Genomic DNA, 18,470 nt, shown 5'->3' on the forward strand with positions numbered 1-18,470 from the left:
ACGTGGAAATGTTTGGGGTAACCTGCTCGACCACGTGGGGTTTACCAGGGTACTCCAGTTTCCTCCCACAGTAAGACAACTCGCTCTTCCATCCTGGCCAAAAAACGTGATTTATTACAAGTTGATACAACTTTTTTCGCAATTGTTTTAAAATTTACAAAGCAGACCAACTACACTGTATACGTAAACTAGATACACTGTATAGGAAAACCATATACACTGTATAATTGTAACGGTTGCGTGCCTACAGTCCGTTACCAAGTTCCATCTTGGACCCAATATATATCTAACTGTTGAAAAAAACATAAACATTGCCGACAATATATACAAAACAATGGCTAGTCTACCTGACTTCAATATATATATGTAACAAATACCTAATTTACGCCTGGTAAATATCTAACACTATGATAGCCTGAATACAACCTATTACCTAGATAAACCAACTGTGTCACAATGTACCTACACCCGTACACCCTGTACCGCAACACTATGTGATCACGACAGCTTGACCGCGACACACGTACACCGTGACTGCGTACACCCTATACCGCAACACTATGTGATCACGACAACTTGACCGCGACACACGTACACCGTGACTGCGACTACCTTTACCGAGACACCCTTTGACCAAGTCACCCGTTTACCAAAACACGGCAAACACTTGTCTCGGTACTTGTCACCGTCACCGTAACACAGTACGTCGCCCTGTACTGTGATACCCTGTAACGATACGTGATACTGGTACAACAGTGGAAGCCTAACTTATGCAGCTAGGCCCAAACTTATTCAGCTCGGTCACTATTTACCTTTATTTACCTTTTTGTAACGCTGAGTGTTCCTTCATCCGAGCGAGCTGGAGAACAACCGAACAACTGAGCCTGCCCGTCTGATGGAGCCTCTATTTATACCCTCGGCCAGGATGGAATCAACCAATCAGAATCGCTCTTACAAACACATACATATTCAAGGACTTGAGCAAGACTATACAGCTACAGATCGTTTATTAATCACAATATTTACATTCATTCGCTTCATTACCCACGCCTCTGATTCAATGCGTCCCGCATTGCACATTAATCAAAACATCAGAGACTTTTTTTATGCATATACTTCAACTGTGAACATTAGAAATAAAAAAAATAGTTCATGTACTGTCTTAATTGAACCATTCCTCTTCAACTCTCACCAACGACTTCCCATTCTCCATGTACGTGGATGTTGTCTTTACGGTTCGTCTATGGCTGAAAAGGTTCGTGTGCACGGCCGCGTCCACAAAAGTTTTAATGTTACCCAACTGGGTCCCGAACTCCCTGGTCTGCCCCTCCTGCTCCCGTGTACTACCTGTGACGGATGTAGCAGCACTATCTGAGACATGTTCAGAGTTCTTATGTATGCTTGGCTGTCTTGGTGTTGTATACACCGGCTGTGGGCGGCACGGCTTTCTGATAGTGACCATCTCACCTTGCTTGGATATCTTGGATGGAGGTTCAGGTTCATCTTCAGACACATACCCCAGTATGTCTAGCACACTCCCTGGACCCTGTTCATCCAGTTCATTGCATATTAGATGTTTCCTTTCCACATGCCTTTTCAGACATACATTCTTCTCTGTGACAAAGTTGCATTGGTCGCATTCAAACTTTTTCTTATCTCTTGCATTTGTACCGCACCTCACTAAATGAGCTGTCCATTCCTCATTAGAAGGGAGTCTCTCCGAGCACAGTGGACACACCAACCCTGGCTTCCTAGGAGTTGTCTTAACTTGAGGCATCTTCCTGCAACACATAAATGAACATAATCATTTTCTTTATGTTAAAGCACATAGTCAGTCATCCAGACTGGTCTTCTCCTGACACGACCTTTCGTGCTTTCTGGAAGATCTGGAATATAATCAACATCCAACTCTACTGTGTTACCGTCAGCTTCGATAACATCTGGCCCTACTGGAGTCTCACTTTCACCTTTCAGAATCTGTGCTTGACATCTTCGCATCCTATCAACGTGTATGACATGTTCCTTCTTAGTTTCATCACTGATAACTTTGTAGATAACATCAGACACCTTATCAATTATCCTGAATGGACCCTGCCAAAAACTCATCAACTTTGGCGTCCTACCAACTTTCCTTTGAGTGAAAAACACATAAACCAACTCTCCTTTCTCATAATGATCCCATTTCAGTTTCAGGTCATGATAGTTTTTTTGCCTTAACATTGCCCCTTCTAGGTTTTCCCTAGCCACCCTATGAGCGGTTACTAGTCTATCTCTAAGTTCCCAAGCCCATTGACTATGGAAGACTGGTTTGGATTCACTAGAGACATCATAAAACAAATCTACCGGAGTTGAAACCTCTCTGCCTAACATAAGCATATTTGGCGTAAACCTTGTGTTTTCCTGCTCAGTAGACCGGTACGCCATCATTACGTATGGCAAATGCTCATCCCAGTCATCCTGGCACTCATGGACATACGCGCTAAGCATGCTTGCAAGAGTACGGTTGAATCTCTCGACCATACCATCCGATTTCGGGTGATATGGCGTAGTTCTTGTTTTCTTGATGCCAAGTAGCAGACACATTTCATGGAAGAGTCTGCTTTCATATTGTCGGCCCTGGTCAGAGTGAATAGTGTTTGGTACACCAAAACGGACAATAACCTCCTCCACGATCAGCTCAGCAACTGTAGAAGCTTCCATATTTGGCATGGCAAATGCTTCGGTCCACTTAGAGAAGTAGTCACTGACCACTAAAATGTATCTGTTACCGTTTCTTGATTCCGGTAATGGTCCGAGTATGTCGGTAGCTAGTCTCTCCATAGGATATGCGGTAGGCTCTATTTGCATAGGTGCTCGCCGTTTCGCACATTCCTTCCTGCATGTACAATGTTTGCATCCTGCAATGTATTGACGTACGTTTCTTTGTAAGCCAGGCCAATAGAACCTATCTCACACGGCTTACAGTTTTGTGTACTCCCAAATGTCCACTAGTCCACGAATCGTGACACATCTCCAGGATGTTTCGTCTCTCTCCGTATGGTATGACTACTTGACACTTTTTCTGCTTGGACTGGTTTACCCAACGCCTGCATAACAATCCATTCTCAATAGTTAATTGATCCCATTGGGCGACAAGTGACCTCACCACGGTGCTTCGACGCCTCATGGAATCCGAATTGGGCTTGATCCCATTTTTCACCCAATCGGCAACGAGTTTCACGTCACTATCAGCCAATTGCTGTTTCTGCAGTGCGTTTGTTTCATCCTCTTGTTTGTCAACCGCAATATTTGATTTGTCATCTTTCTGGGCTTTTCGCACGAGAACTTGTTTTCCCTCCTGGTCGCGTTCCCAATCTTCATAGAATCCGCATTGGTGACACGGAATTCGGCTCATAGCGTCAGCGTTTTGATGTAGCTTTCCAGCTCTGTGCTGAATATCTAAGTCATATGTTGAAATGACCTCGAGCCAACGTGCTAATTGTCCTTCTGGCTCTTTAAATCTCATCAGCCACTTCAGCGCACTATGATCCGTTCGTACTAGGCACTTGTGTTTGTACAGGTATGGACGGTACTGATTAATACAGTATACCATTGCTAGTAACTCCTTCCGTGTCACGCAGTATTTCCTCTCACTCTTGCAAAGTGCCCTACTACTGTAAGCTATAACATGTTCTTTACCATCAATGCACTGTGACAACACTCCACCAGCAGCAAACTGACTTGCGTCTGTGTCCAAGATGAATGGTTTTTGTGAAATCTGGATACACTAGGATTGGTGCTGTGTTCAAACATTTCTTAAGTCTGTCGAATGCATCTTGGCACCCTTCTGTCCATGTGAAAGCTGTCCCTTTTCCCGTCAGCTGGTTTAAGGGTTTGGCTATCTCAGCAAACTTGTGAATGAAACGCCTATAATAACTAGAGTCCTAGAAATGATCTGACATCTGTTTGTGTCACAGGAAGTGGCCAATCCCTTACTGCTTTTACCTTCTCTGGGTCTGTCGATATACCATCTGCTGAAACAATGTAACCGAGAAACAACACTTGTTTACGAAATAGATGGCATTTCTTCGCCTTGAGTTTCAATCCTGCCTTGGCCAATCTGTTGAAAACCTTTTCTAAATTAGCGATTGCTTCACCAAACGTTTTCCCTAAAACTATGACGTCATCAATGTACACCAAGCATATCTCCCAATTCAGCTGGGCCAGCACTGTCTCCATCAGCCGTTCAAATGTTGCCGGACTATTACAAAGCCCGCAAGGCATAACATTGAAATGGTAAAATCCGCTTCTGGTGACAAATGCCGTCTTTTGCTTATCGGTCTCGTCCATCTCCACTTGCCAGTATCCCGAAAACAAATCCAATGTCGAGAACCACTTTGCTCCCGACAGTCTGTCCAATGATTCTCCAATTCGGGGCAAAGGGTACGCATCCTTGACTGTCACTTTATTTAAGGCACGGTAGTCCACACAGAACCTAAGACTTCCGTCCTTTTTCTGCACCAACACAACACTCGATGCCCATGGACTAGACGATGGCTCTATTATTCCTCTGTCGAGCATACTTTGCACTTGTTGATCCACTTCCTCTGCTGCGTGGTGGGGGAACCGTCGTGGAGGTTGTTTAATAGGCCTCGCATTCTGAGTATCTATTTTATGCTTGACTATGTCCGTTCGTCCCAAATCATCATCAGATTTAGCAAATAGATCCTGAGTCCTCAACAAAAGCTGTCTGACCTGTTTTGCCTGTTCCGGTGTAAGCTCCTCTTTAGCTTCGTCATAAAGCTGTACAAGATGGTCCGGTAACTCTTGATACTTTTGTCCAATTTCAGACTCATCATTGTCCAGTACCTTATCAACTGGGCTAATTCGTCCGACATGGGTATGACGGTACACTTTCACCGTTTGATCCGATGGGTTGAGTAGCCGTAAAGGAACCGTTTCACCTGCATTGACAATGGTCCTTGCAACCAGAGCCTGTCCTTTCTTCATGAACCTCTCACTTGACTCGATGATAAATGTGTCGTCTGGGAGTTGTTCGCTGTCTGGAACTTGTACAATTCCCTCACAAATTATCTCTGATCTCGGAGCTATACTTAGTGTTTCTTTCATGCTAACCCGGTAACATCCCAGTGTTCCCTGCCAAGTCAATGTGCTGTCCTTCTGACCAATCCTCATTTTTCCTTGAGCACTGTCGATAACACTTCTGCTTTCCTTCAGGAAGTCTAAGCCTATAATTCCATCTAGCTTCATATCGACTACTACTGCCATACACTCACAGCTGTAAGAGTCTATAGTTATCTGGAAACGTCCTTTACCCACTGCAGCCATGGGCAAGTCATTGGCTCCAAGTATATCTCGTGTCATGGGCTGAAGCTTTACTTTCTGTTTACTATCAATGTCCCGGAATATCTATTTTGACACCAATGACACAGTAGCGCCTGTATCTATTAGAAACTTCGCCTGGACTCCATTGATATCCAAGTATACAAAAAGCCCCGACTCAGCACCACTGTATTCCTGTACACATTTTAAGTGTCTGGCGTTTGAGGTGTCATCGTTCGTATTCTTAGCCAAAGTTGCTAGATATTTGCGACATTTCCTCTTCATACGACCAAATTCCTTACAAAAGTAACACTGTACATTGTACCTTCCCTTTTGTGAGTCATCGGGAGTGCAGTCTGATTCCTTTGTTTGCTTCCTCGTTGTGTCTGTTTTACTACATGCTTTTAAGTCATGCATATCTTTCTCTAGTTTCTTGATAGATTTCTGTAACGACCCAAGCATACTAGTAAGGTTCTCTATAGCCTCATCTCCGTGATTGGGATTATGATCTGGGTCTACACCCGAGGCAGATCTAACATATTTCATTTCATCCCGTCTATCCCTTTCCACCTTACAGAATGACTGTTTTATTCTCAGTCGTATATCGCCATCGGGTAGGGCATCGATGAAATTATCCTTAGCCATCATCTCTACTACATCTCGAGAGACCGTAGGGTAAGCCAGATATGTCAGTCTTTTAATTCCTTCACCTAGCTCAGGAATTGTCTCTGATGGTCCCAATCTCTTCTGTTTCAACATCGAACGATATAGCTCTGTTTGGTTTTTCGGAGCAAATCGCGCCTCCAGTGCTGATGTTAACGAGGTATATTGACACGGTTTGTCTTTTGACATGTTACCTAATACAGTCTGTGCGTGACCCCTTAATGACGCTGCGAGATATAACCCTTTTTGTGACTCCGTCCAGTGGTTGATACTGCTACAAGCTTCAAAATGTGCCTGATAATCCAACCAAGAGCCCGTTCCATCGTATGTCGCTGGCTTCATATAATTAGTCATGGGTTTCGGTCTCATCTCAGCTTCGTCACGTATTTCATTTTCGTGGTCAATTGTTTTCCGTCTCCGTATGGTAACACCGTCGTCGATATTATTTCTGTCCGTAAGAGGGTTACCATGTGTGGACCCCTGTTGACTGGAGTGCGAATCCCCGTAGTCCTCGTATTTTGTACTCCGTGACCCCAGTCCAACATCATCATGGACACGTGTGTTACTGGTATCATCATCAAACCTAACCGAAGGCCGCGGACCCATATACATAGTATCCCTAGTGTTTTTGTAACCAACACTTTTACCAGACGGCCACGTAGAATCCAAACCAGAATCCCTAGGTCCACTACCTTTCACCTGCTTATGTTTACTAGACAGAGGAGTTGACTGTGACTTTAACCTAATGCTAGTGTCCTTTAATGCTGCTATCCTCGCATCTAAATCAGCGATCTCTCCGGTTAAATCAATGTTATCCATTTTGAGATATATAAATGAAATATAGCTACCACAATAAACAGATTATACCTACGTACTTGTACTGAATAACGTAACTAACTTACTACGAAAACTATACCAAACATGTAGAAATTAAAATAACACAAAACAATATTCTGACAACAGTGACTGGATCCCATAACGCTGCCACCAATTTATGTAACGGTTGCGTGCCTACAGTCCGTTACCAAGTTCCATCTTGGACCCAATATATATCTAACTGTTGTAAGAAAACATAAACATTGCCGACAATATATACAAAACAATGGCTAGTCTACCTGACTTCAATATATATATGTAACAATTACCTAATTTACGCCTGGTAAATATCTAACACTATGATAGCCTGAATACAACCTATTACCTAGATAAACCAACTGTGTCACAATGTACCTACACCCGTACACCCTGTACCGCAACACTATGTGATCACGACAACTTGACCGCGACACACGTACACCGTGACTGCGTACACCCTATACCGCAACACTATGTGATCACGACAACTTGACCGCGACACACGTACACCGTGACTGCGACTACCTTTACCGAGACACCCTTTGACCAAGTCACCCGTTTACCAAAACACGGCAAATACTTGTCTCGGTACTTGTCACCGTCACCGTAACACAGTACGTCGCCCTGTACTGTGATACCCTGTAACGATACTTGATACTGGTACAACAGTGGAACCCTAACTTATGCAGCTAGGCCCAAACTTATTCAGCTCGGTCACTATTTACCTTTATTTACCTTTTTGTAACGCTGAGTGTCCCTTCATCCGAGCGAGCTGGAGAACAACCGAACAACTGAGCCTGCCCGTCTGATGGAGCCTCTATTTATACCCTCGGCCAGGATGGAATCAACCAATCAGAATCGCTCTTACAAACACATACATATTCAAGGTCTTGAGCAAGACTATACAGCTACAGATCGTTTATTAATCACAATATTTACATTCATTCGCTTCATAAGTAACCAGGATACACTGTATTAATAACCCAGATACTCTACATAAGTAACTCAGATACACTGAATAAGTAAAACAGATACATTGTATAAGTAACCCAGATACACTGTATAAGTTACCCAGATACATTGTATAAGTAACCCAGATACACTGTATAAGTAGCCCAGATAAACTGTATAAGCAACCCAGATACACTGTATAAGTAACCCAGATATACTGTATAAGTAACCCAGATACACTGTATAAGTAAAACAGATACACTGTATAAGTAACCCAGATACACTGTATAAGTAACCCAGATACACTGTATAAGTAACCCAGATACACTGTATAAGTAGCCCAGATAAACTGTGTAAGTACAATAGATACACTGTATAAGTAACCCAGATACACTGTATAAGTAACCCAGATACACGGTATAAGTAACCAAAACACACTGCATAAGTAACCCAGATACATTGTGTAAGTACAATAGATACATTGTATAAGTACAATAGATACACTGTATAAGTAGCCCAGATACATTGTGTAAGTACAATAGATACACTGTATAAGTAGCCCAGATACACTGTGTAAGTACAATAGATACACTGTATAAGTAACCCAGATACAATGTATAAGTAACCCAGATACACTGTATAAGTAACCCAGATACACTGTATAAGTAACCCAGATACACTGTATAGGTAGCCCAGATACATTCTGTACACTGTATAAGTAACCCACATATCCTATATACACAATCATCATGTAAAAATATTCATTTTGGGTCTTTTCACACCTCTAGGGACTCTTGACTTCGTTTCTAGGTTATATCTTTGAAGCAGTTTAGATCCCCACCAAATAATCCGCAAATAAAACTATTAACGAACTAAGCATGGAGATGATTTCGATATTTGGTCAAATCTAACAAGGTGATCAATACAGGCCCCCATCTGTGTGTTGGGAGTGTAATTACAGCATTTAGTGGATTTTATGTCGTTGTTGGAGTAAAACGTCAACATTTTATTGACCTGTATTAGAGTATATACTAAGTAGTCGTTTTATAGAATTATATATATATATAGATACATATCATGCTGTCAAAAAATCAATGATTTGATAAAAACAAATGTACATATATAACATAGAAACCATGAGAGGAAAATATAAATACCATAAATGAATCAAAATAATGAAAAATACGGGAGTCGTAGCATTATTTGCCATTTCAATGAAAATTCAAAATATAAAGATTAACGATACATCATTGATGATATCATCGTATTTTCTTTATCTGGTATGGTGGTCTGTGTAATATACTTATGTCAACTATCTGTACTTGTACCTGGTGAAGATAGATAATGTTATAAACAGTCGTGTTTGTTCCTGTGGTATGAATTGATTCCAAAACAAGCATGTGCTTATAATATACATAAATGGGGTTAGAATGAAATTTTACATGTATCAACAACACCTAATATGACATTATTTAAATATTCAAATTTGCCCCTGCCCTTCTTTCAATCTTGAAAATAGGCTTAATTTTACGTGACTTAGAGGCTGACTGTTAATTATGTTGTTATGGGTAGTCAATTGGCACTGTGGTAACACACTCACCTATACCTATATATGTGACAGGGTTACAGTTCCCTAATCAAATATGAAAAGGTAGAGGGTTACCTGCCCAGCCACGTGGGTTTACTTCTCGTACTCTGCCTTCCTCCCACACTTACAACACCCTTGGTATAATGTCCATCAGGGCCAGCAAAAGCTAAACTTTTGTTTTTCGTATTAGTTGTTATATTAATACATGTATTACTTTTCATATTCAACTATGAATCTTAATCTGGAGATCAAATAATTAACTTTGTGTAATATGATCATCTCTTGGATAAAATTCTCTTACTTTGATTTGAACTCAATATCAATTAAAACTTCAATACAGTATCAATTATTCCAGGCTTACATGTGGGGGAAATAGCAGGGAGTGTGTTTTTTGTTGTCTTTAGGTGTTGAAAAGTTAATATGATACTGTATACAAATATCTACTAAGATTTGTTGATACAGTGATGTAGAGCATGACTGAGGTGATCAGCTGATCCCAGGGAGATGTGTAATGTACGTAGACATTCAACAACATACACTCACCTCTCCTGGCTTTGTCCAACGTTTTGATCTTTTGTTCTCAGTTTTCTTTGTCTCGTCAGATTCTCTGGTTTTTCTGAAGGAAGGGAATATTGTATTGCTAATGAGCATTTATCAATCATCCTGTCTGTTATTCTGTTTGAACGTCCGTCCATCATCCTGTCTGTCATTATGTTTGCTTGTCCGTCCATCATCCTGTCTGTTATTCTGTTTGATTGTCCGTCCGTCATCCTGTCTGTTATTCTGTTTGATTGTCCGTCTGTCATCCTGTCTGTTATTCTGTTTGAACATCCGTCCATCATCCTGTCTGTTATTCTGTTTGAACGTCCGCCCATCATCCTGTCTATTATTCTGTTTGATTGTCTGTCTGTCCGTCATCCTGTCTGTTATTGTGTTTGATTGTCCGTCCGTCATCCTGTCTGTTATTCTGTTTGATTATCCGTCTGTCATCCTGTCTGTTATTCTGTTTGAACGTCCGTCTATCATCCTGTCTGTTATTCTGTTTGATTGTCCGTCCATCATCCTGTCTGTAATTCTGTTTATAATCATCCGTCGGTCATACTGTCCGTCATCCTGTCTGTCATTCTGTTTGATTTTTCGTCCGTCATCCTGTCTTTCATTCTGTTAGATCGTCCATCTGTTATCCTGTCTGTCATTCTGTTTGATCAAGGTCACTGGGTCAAAGTTCAAGGTAATTTTGGGCTAAAGGTGAAAGATCAAGTGGAATTCTGGTCAATTGTAACAACCCCAGCTTGATAAAGTGGGTAGGTATCGGGTATAAAATAATCATATGTGTGTGTGTGTGTGTGTGTGAATGTCTGAGCAAATCTTGTATACAATATATGCCATAAACGCCTTTTCAGGTTAAGTTCATATTTACCTCATGACATTACACCATCAAATTCTACAGTGAGCTGGATTTTGCTGATCAAGGTTTTAGGTCAAAGACACTTTACCAATTCTAAAATAAAAAGTCTACAGAAGACATCTGATGAGCCCCTAGGTACAATTATTTGGTTGTCGATGAGATACATATATATTAATGTTTACATCTCTATATATTCCAGAGTTACCAAAGTACAGGGGCCCTGCTGGTCCACCAAACAGGTATGGAATCCAGCCAGGCTACCGCTGGGACAGGGTCAATAGGTCAAATGGATTTGAAGCACAACTCTTTGCAAAAATGTCAGACAGGAAGGCTGTGGCCAATCAGGCCTACAAGTGGAGTGTGGAGGATATGTAAATCATCAAGTTACCAGATAGGCGTAGACTACAGTATATTTGTGGACAAAGAGGCTGTGTTCACTGATACAAGTATACACCCATCCTACCATGGGGTATCTGGTGGATGTAGTTGGTTGAGTGAAGAGAAACAGCTAAACCTGCCAGGAGATTGTGGATTGAAGTAGGTGGTTGTAATTATAGGTACAGTAATAAATAGATCCTACGTGGATTACTGGAGGATGTAGACAGTTTGATAGAACTACACAGCGATCCTACAAGTATTACCGGAGGATTTAGACAGTTTGATACAACTATACAGCGATCCTACAAGTATTACTGGAGGATGTAGACAGTTTGATACAACTATACAGCGATCCTACAAGTATTACCGGAGGATGTAGACAGTTTGATACAACAACACGGCGATCCTACAAGTATTACTGGAGGATGTAGGCAGTTTGATATAACTACACAGCGATCCTACAAGGATTACTGGAGGATGTAGACAGTTTGATACAACTATACAGCGATCCTACAAGTATTACTGGAGGATGTAGACAGTTTGATATAACTACACAGCGATCCTATAAGGATTACTGGAGGATTTAGACAGTTTGATACAACTACACGGCGATCCTACAAGTATTACTGGAGGATGTAGACAGTTTGATACAACTACACAGCGATCCTACAAGTATTACTGGAGGATGTAGACAGTTCGATATAACTACACAGCGATCCTACAAGGATTACCGGAGGATGTAGACAGTTTGATACAACTACACGGCGATCCTACAAGTATTACTGGAGGACGTAGACAGTTTGATACAAATACACGGCGATCCTACAAGTATTACTGGAGGATGTAGACAGTTTGATACAATTACACAGCGATCCTACAAGTAATACTGGAGGATGTAGACAGTTTGATATAACTATACAGCGATCCTCAAGTATTACTGGAGGATGTAGACAGTTTGATACAACTACACAGCGATCCTACAAGTATTACTGGAGGATGTAGACAGTTTGATACAACTACACAGCGATCCTACAAGTATTACTGGAGGATGTAGACAGTTTGATACAATTACACAGCGATCCTACAAGTAATACTGGAGGATGTAGACAGTTTGATATAACTATACAGCGATCCTACAAGTATTACTGGAGGATGTAGACAGTTTGATACAACTATACAGCGATCCTACAAGTAATACTGGAGGATGTAGACAGTTTGATACAACTACACGGCGATCCTACAAGTATTACTGGAGGATGTAGACAGTTTGATACAATTACACAGCGATCCTACAAGTATTACTGGAGGATATAGACAGTTTGATACAACTACACGGCTATCCTACAAGTATTACTGGAGGATGTAGACAGTTTGATACAATTACACAGCGATCCTACAAGTATTACTGGAGGATGTAGACAGTTTGATACAACTACACGGCGATCCTACAAGGATTACGGGAGGATGAAGACAGTTTGATACAACTGCTAAGCAATCCTACAAGAAGGATTGCCAGAAAATGAAATAGTTTTAAAACACTATACAGCATTCCTATACTACACAGTAGTCATGCTTCAAGATACAAGTAGACTTTTTTCTGTTTATAGAGGAATTTATCAAGATCAGTAACAGAGTTGAAGTTCAAATAAAATATTTTACTATCTGTAATAAAGGGACATCAGAGTGAAGTACAGCTAAACTGATAGAATACAAATGGATGTAGTCAGTCATATTCCTCTACGGGAGTATGTAGACAATACAGCAATATACGTAGACTATCATTCTCTAAACTCCAGACACACTCTACTGGTGTGGGGAGTATGTCTAGACTCTGAAATGGTTTACATGGAAGATGAAAGTTTTATTAATATGTTCATCTAAATTTAAAGTGGTTATCAATGTCTGAGATTGTGTAAGTTGATATTGATCCAGAGAGGGGCTTTGGGAGTTCAAAAGTTTTTATCTCTGCAGCAAATGAGTTTTATTTAGATACAAGTGGATGCTGCTTGATACATGGTATCAAGTTTGACGACGGACTGATCTTCCTTTATGCAATGAGATATGAGTCGAGGTTGACTTTAAATCTATAATCTGTTGTATTTTTGAAGTGCATCAAAATTAAGACAAACCATGTTTCAATGGAACATTGATGTATATATTTGTTAATTCAAACATCAATCAGTTCATATAAAATATATCATATAAAAGATAACTCAAAATAGTTGTTGGGTCACTATTTTTATTATCAATTAAGGCAAAAATACAAATAAAAATGATATTTGATTGAATTTAGCAGAGTGATGGAATAATCAGTCGAGTTCGATATAGCCAGGTTGTTAGTTTTCAATCGTTTGTCATCCACAGACATTTCTTTGTCGGTTTTGATAAAGTTTCCAGCTTCCAAAAGATAGCTAGTATAAAGACTGATAAATTTAATCTATGGTTTAGAACAACTCGCTGCTTTTACTTTCATCAAAATTGCACGATGGTCACAGCAGCTGCTACTGAAGGCATAAATATTTAACATTGTTGAAATACACTATAACTCATAGACTGTAACATTGAAAGTTTGAGTGATGTTTTGGGGGAAAGTTCCATATTATAATGGTATATAATAGCCTGAAAATTGATCTTGATGAAATTTGGATTGAATTAGTTTTTTCTTGTTTTAGATCATATACCTGAAAGGCAAGTGAGCTTTGGACATGGTGCGACATCTGTCTGTCATCCTTCGTCTAATATCCTAGATAGCTACGTACCTGTTAATCTTTCCTCCAGTTTGTCTCAAAAATTAAATGTGCATAACTACTGGAATGGACGGAGGGGAACCGTCAGAGAGCTAAATACCTTTCTAGTTCAGTATTTCCTAAGGAATATTGATAAAAAATATTCTATCTATCTTTATTATTTGATTATGCAACTAAAAAGAGATATCCTTTCAGAAGAATTAATGAGAAATCTTCAAAACACAATGAAAATTTTCAGTAAATAAATGAGAACATATTATCAGAACTCAACAAGGATATTAAAAGTGATCCAATAATCTCGAGCCTGATATCATGTTCCTTTCAGAACGCTGAATACTAGATTAAATGAGAGATCAAAACTACAAAAAGGATATTAAAAATTAAAAACAAAAAAAAACAAAAAAACAAACCACAACATTTTGATGATAAAACAAAAGATAGATAATGGTATTACAAGATCAATAAAAATAATATTAAAATAATATTGATACACCATGTAATTCAAGATTATTATCGACAAAGTAAAAAGTTAAAAGTGGATAGATCGAGAAGCAAACCTTTGTCTAGGCTTTTGGAATGCGTGTCACATTTTAGTAATAGATATATGGAACATTGAAACCAAGATTCAATATCATATGTTCATACTGGATAGAAGGTTTTTTAATAATTATAAAAAAACAAATAGATAAATGTATAGAAAACTTTTAATAAAAAAATTCCCCCCCCCCCAAAAAAAATTTAAAAACAATGTATTAGGTGTTTCCAAAATAGATTAATTATCAATGTCCTCCTCTTGGTATTGTCTACTAGTCTTAAAGATCTTGCACGCTTTTGAAACATGACAAACAATATCTTTTATTTTTTAAATATGAAATTAATATGGGAGTTAATGTATTGGATACATTTAATATTTAATGTATATGTGTGTAATTAGTTTAATTTTGTTTATGTAGTATTTAAAAATGATACGAAATATTTACAAATACCTCACAGAACAGTCTTTGATTTTAGCCGATACATTGTGTGTTTAACCTGAAAAAGTGTCGGTCATTTTATAATGAAACGCTCAGTCTTTTGATTTCGGACAATACATCATTTTGTTGACCTAAATAAAAATCCCAATTTCGTCCTCGGTTGATATTTTCAGGTAAATCAAGCCATAAATCGACCTAATTAAAAGGCTATGATTGTATATTGCCCAGCTGCTGTTTCAGTTGTGTTAATGCTGAAGAAATAATTAATATCAAAATCCATAAAAAAACCCATTTAAGACCATAAAATATATCAAAACCCAAAAATGATACACTCTCTTGGGCAGGCAAACATATTAACGAATATTCTAATAAGGGTACCACACGATGGACTAAAGTAAAAGGCATGCAAGTAATTATTAAATAAGTTAGATCAAAGGGAGATAAATGAGCCATGTTCTGTCTATAGACACGAGATATATATATTGGTATAACTCGTATAGCTGCCATCAGTAATATTCCGATCAAAACAATAATTCAATGTTCACAACTTCCGTGTTCATTTGTGAGGTTTCGTCTGTAGATTGGGTGAAAATGTAGTACATGTTGCTAGGTCAAGATTGTGTTTAAAAGGAAAATATGCATAAACCTATAACAACCATATAAATAGAGAGAGTTATCTGCTGCTACCTAAGGGAAGTTGTGGATTTTTTGCTCTGAAGAATTTCAAAATCAACGGTTGCTGAAGGGTAATGTTGGCAATTTTTGAATGACTCATTTATGAACCTAACAAGTCTTGTACTTGGTTGTTTATATGGTATATACTACTGCGAATTTTGAGTAAAATGGCATCAAACTCGATTGACGTAAACAATATATTGTCAGCACTGAGCGACATATTGACCCAAGCCGGCCACACACAGGTAGGCGTTCGACCAATGGAGCGTGACGGGAACGCGCATACCTGGGCAAATATATTGAGTGGTACTAATAATGCAGTTTCGACAGGTGAGAGACCCGTAGGGGTTAATTCGCGAATCGATCCCGAGGACGTACAAAATGATTTAACGCAGACAAATGAAAACTTGTACCCAAATGGGTATGGTAGAGTCTGACATTTTTGGTAACAATATTGACAATAAACAATGGTTAAATCACACAGAAATATACATGAGTTTGGGATAGTGCCTTAAAATCTCAGTGGGATTCAACGTACAGGGAACGTGTGGAGAATTTACCCCGACAACCCGACTGATCGAGTAACACTCCTCAGCACAGGTATAACCATCAGGGGTAAACATGTATCGCTTGTACCGGAGAACCCTAAACGACCAAAATATGACCCAATGCACACTACACGGATTAAAGTATCAAATATTCCATTGTCCGTAGATGACGGTTTGATCAAGAAAACACTTGAGGAAAACGGTTGCGAAATTCTAAACATGTATATGGAAAAACTGAGAATAAACAACAAACTAACAGATTGTGACACAGGGGATAGGGTAATCTTTACCAAAAAACTCCAAAAGGATCTTCCAAAAACAATGCCCATGGGTAGGTACCATGGTACTATGGACAACCAAGAGGGCAACAAAACGAAATACAAACAGAAGAGAAACAATGTAGGAAATGTTCGGAAGATGGACATAGTTCTGCAAATTGCAGGAATGAATCGGGACATAAGAGGGATGAGTGCATGAATATGAAGAAGGCAGAGGACATCGAGGAGAGTCAATCAGATGATGGAGAAGAGGAACAAAACGATGAATCTCAGCATGTGGAAACAAAAGAGAGACGACAATACAACACATGGGGCTACAAATACAGACACAAGGAAGGAAAGAAGAAAAGAAAGAAGGGAAAAAACATCGGTCAACAACAGGTAAAAACAATAGACAAGTTCATCAAACCTTCGACTTATGGCTGCGAGACTCCAAAATCTCGCGACAGAAGCCTGTCAAAATCACGCACACACCCGTCGCCGACGAATAAAGAAAAGAAAAAACATAAAAAATAAATGACACATGATATAAAGTAGAGACCGGAAGTGCTATTCACATTCTTTCCTTAAATGCCCAAGGACTGAGGGATAAAGGAAAGAGACTTCGGTTATATCAGTGGATGAAACAACAAAAATTTGATATAGGTCTTTTACAGGAAACACATTTTACACCCAATTTAAGTAACTTGTTAAAATTTGAAACGAGTGAGTTTGCTTCTTGCTATCATTGTTTTGGGGAACAAAATAAAAAAGGTGTTAGTGTTATTGTAAAGAAACATCTTAATGCAAAAATCTTAAATGTACATAATAAACCAAATGGTAGATTTATCTTATTAAATATGGAAATAGCAAATACCATTTTAACTATCGCAAATGTTTATGCTCCTAATAATCAACACGAAAGGAATGCTTTTCTAAAATCAGTTTTAAATGACATAAAGGGAAAGGGGACGGGAATGACAATTATAGGCGGGGACTTTAACGAAGTTCTTCAGCAATGTGATAGAAGAAGTAATGCACAAATGAGAAATAGAAATATAACATATGGATTGAAACTTTTAAAACAATCATTAAAACTGACAGATATTTGGAGAGAGAAAAACAAACAAAAGACACAATATACTTGGAGACGGAACAGACAAGGAGAAGGTAGTAGAATTGATTTTTTTCTTATCGAAAAAAAACTCAATAATTTGGTAAAATCTGCAGACATTAGACCAGCTCAAATAAGAAGTACAGATCATCAGGGAGTATCTTTAAAACTGTTTACAAGTAAGGAAAATGGACCGGGAATATGGAAAATAAACAACATTATACTAAATGATAAAGAATATCAAGAAATTATTAAAAAATGCATACTCGATGCAAAATTGTATAGCGAACAAAATGAATTGAATAATCGACAAACATGGGAATATTGCAAAATAATGATTAAAAGCGAATCTATTCAATATAGTATATCAAAATCAAGAAAACAGAAATCGGCATTAGTCTCTCTCGAAGAAAGATTACAAAAACCGAACAATAAAACAAATACTACAGTTATGGAGGATGAAGAGGCAAAACGTATTGAAAATGACATAAAAAACTTATACGATCAACAAGCAAAAGGGGCACAAACACGTTCACGTAATAAGTGGACAGAAGAGGGAGAGAAAAATACAAAATATTTCTTAGGTCTAGAAAAGAAAAGGCAATCAAGTAAAGTTATAAATGAAATAGAAGATGATTCCGGAACATTGATACACGACTCAGGAAAATTTTACAGACAATTAAACATTTTTATGAAAAACTATATACATCAGATGACCCATGGAATAAAAATATTGATGGTTTTAAGGTAAATGATAAAAGCACAAAGATAGCACAATTGACAGATGATACAACACTGTTTCTGAAACGAAAAGATATCAAAGAGGCAATTAAAATAGTTGAAAAATTTGGAGAAATGTCCGGTTTGAAATTAAACAAAAATAAGACAGAAGGTATATGGTTAGGATGTAATAAAGGAAGACACAATAAGTATGAAGGAATTGAGTTCAAAACAGAAATTAAATCACTAGGGATATTTTTTTGAACAAAT

At 38.7% G+C, this 18,470-nt stretch overlaps 1 protein-coding gene across 1 annotated transcript; it reads right to left on the reverse strand.

The window, feature by feature from the left end:
- Positions 1–1,162: 1,162 nt before the first annotated feature.
- LOC117340425 lies at positions 1,163–1,777 on the reverse strand. The gene has a single exon (XM_033902187.1). The coding sequence runs from the start codon at positions 1,775–1,777 to the stop codon at positions 1,163–1,165; it is 615 nt and encodes a 204-aa protein (XP_033758078.1).
- Positions 1,778–18,470: the final 16,693 nt, after the last annotated feature.

The sequence above is a fragment of the Pecten maximus genome, chromosome 13 (assembly GCF_902652985.1).
Source record: "Pecten maximus chromosome 13, xPecMax1.1, whole genome shotgun sequence".
In the NCBI taxonomy this organism is placed as follows: domain Eukaryota; kingdom Metazoa; phylum Mollusca; class Bivalvia; order Pectinida; family Pectinidae; genus Pecten; species Pecten maximus.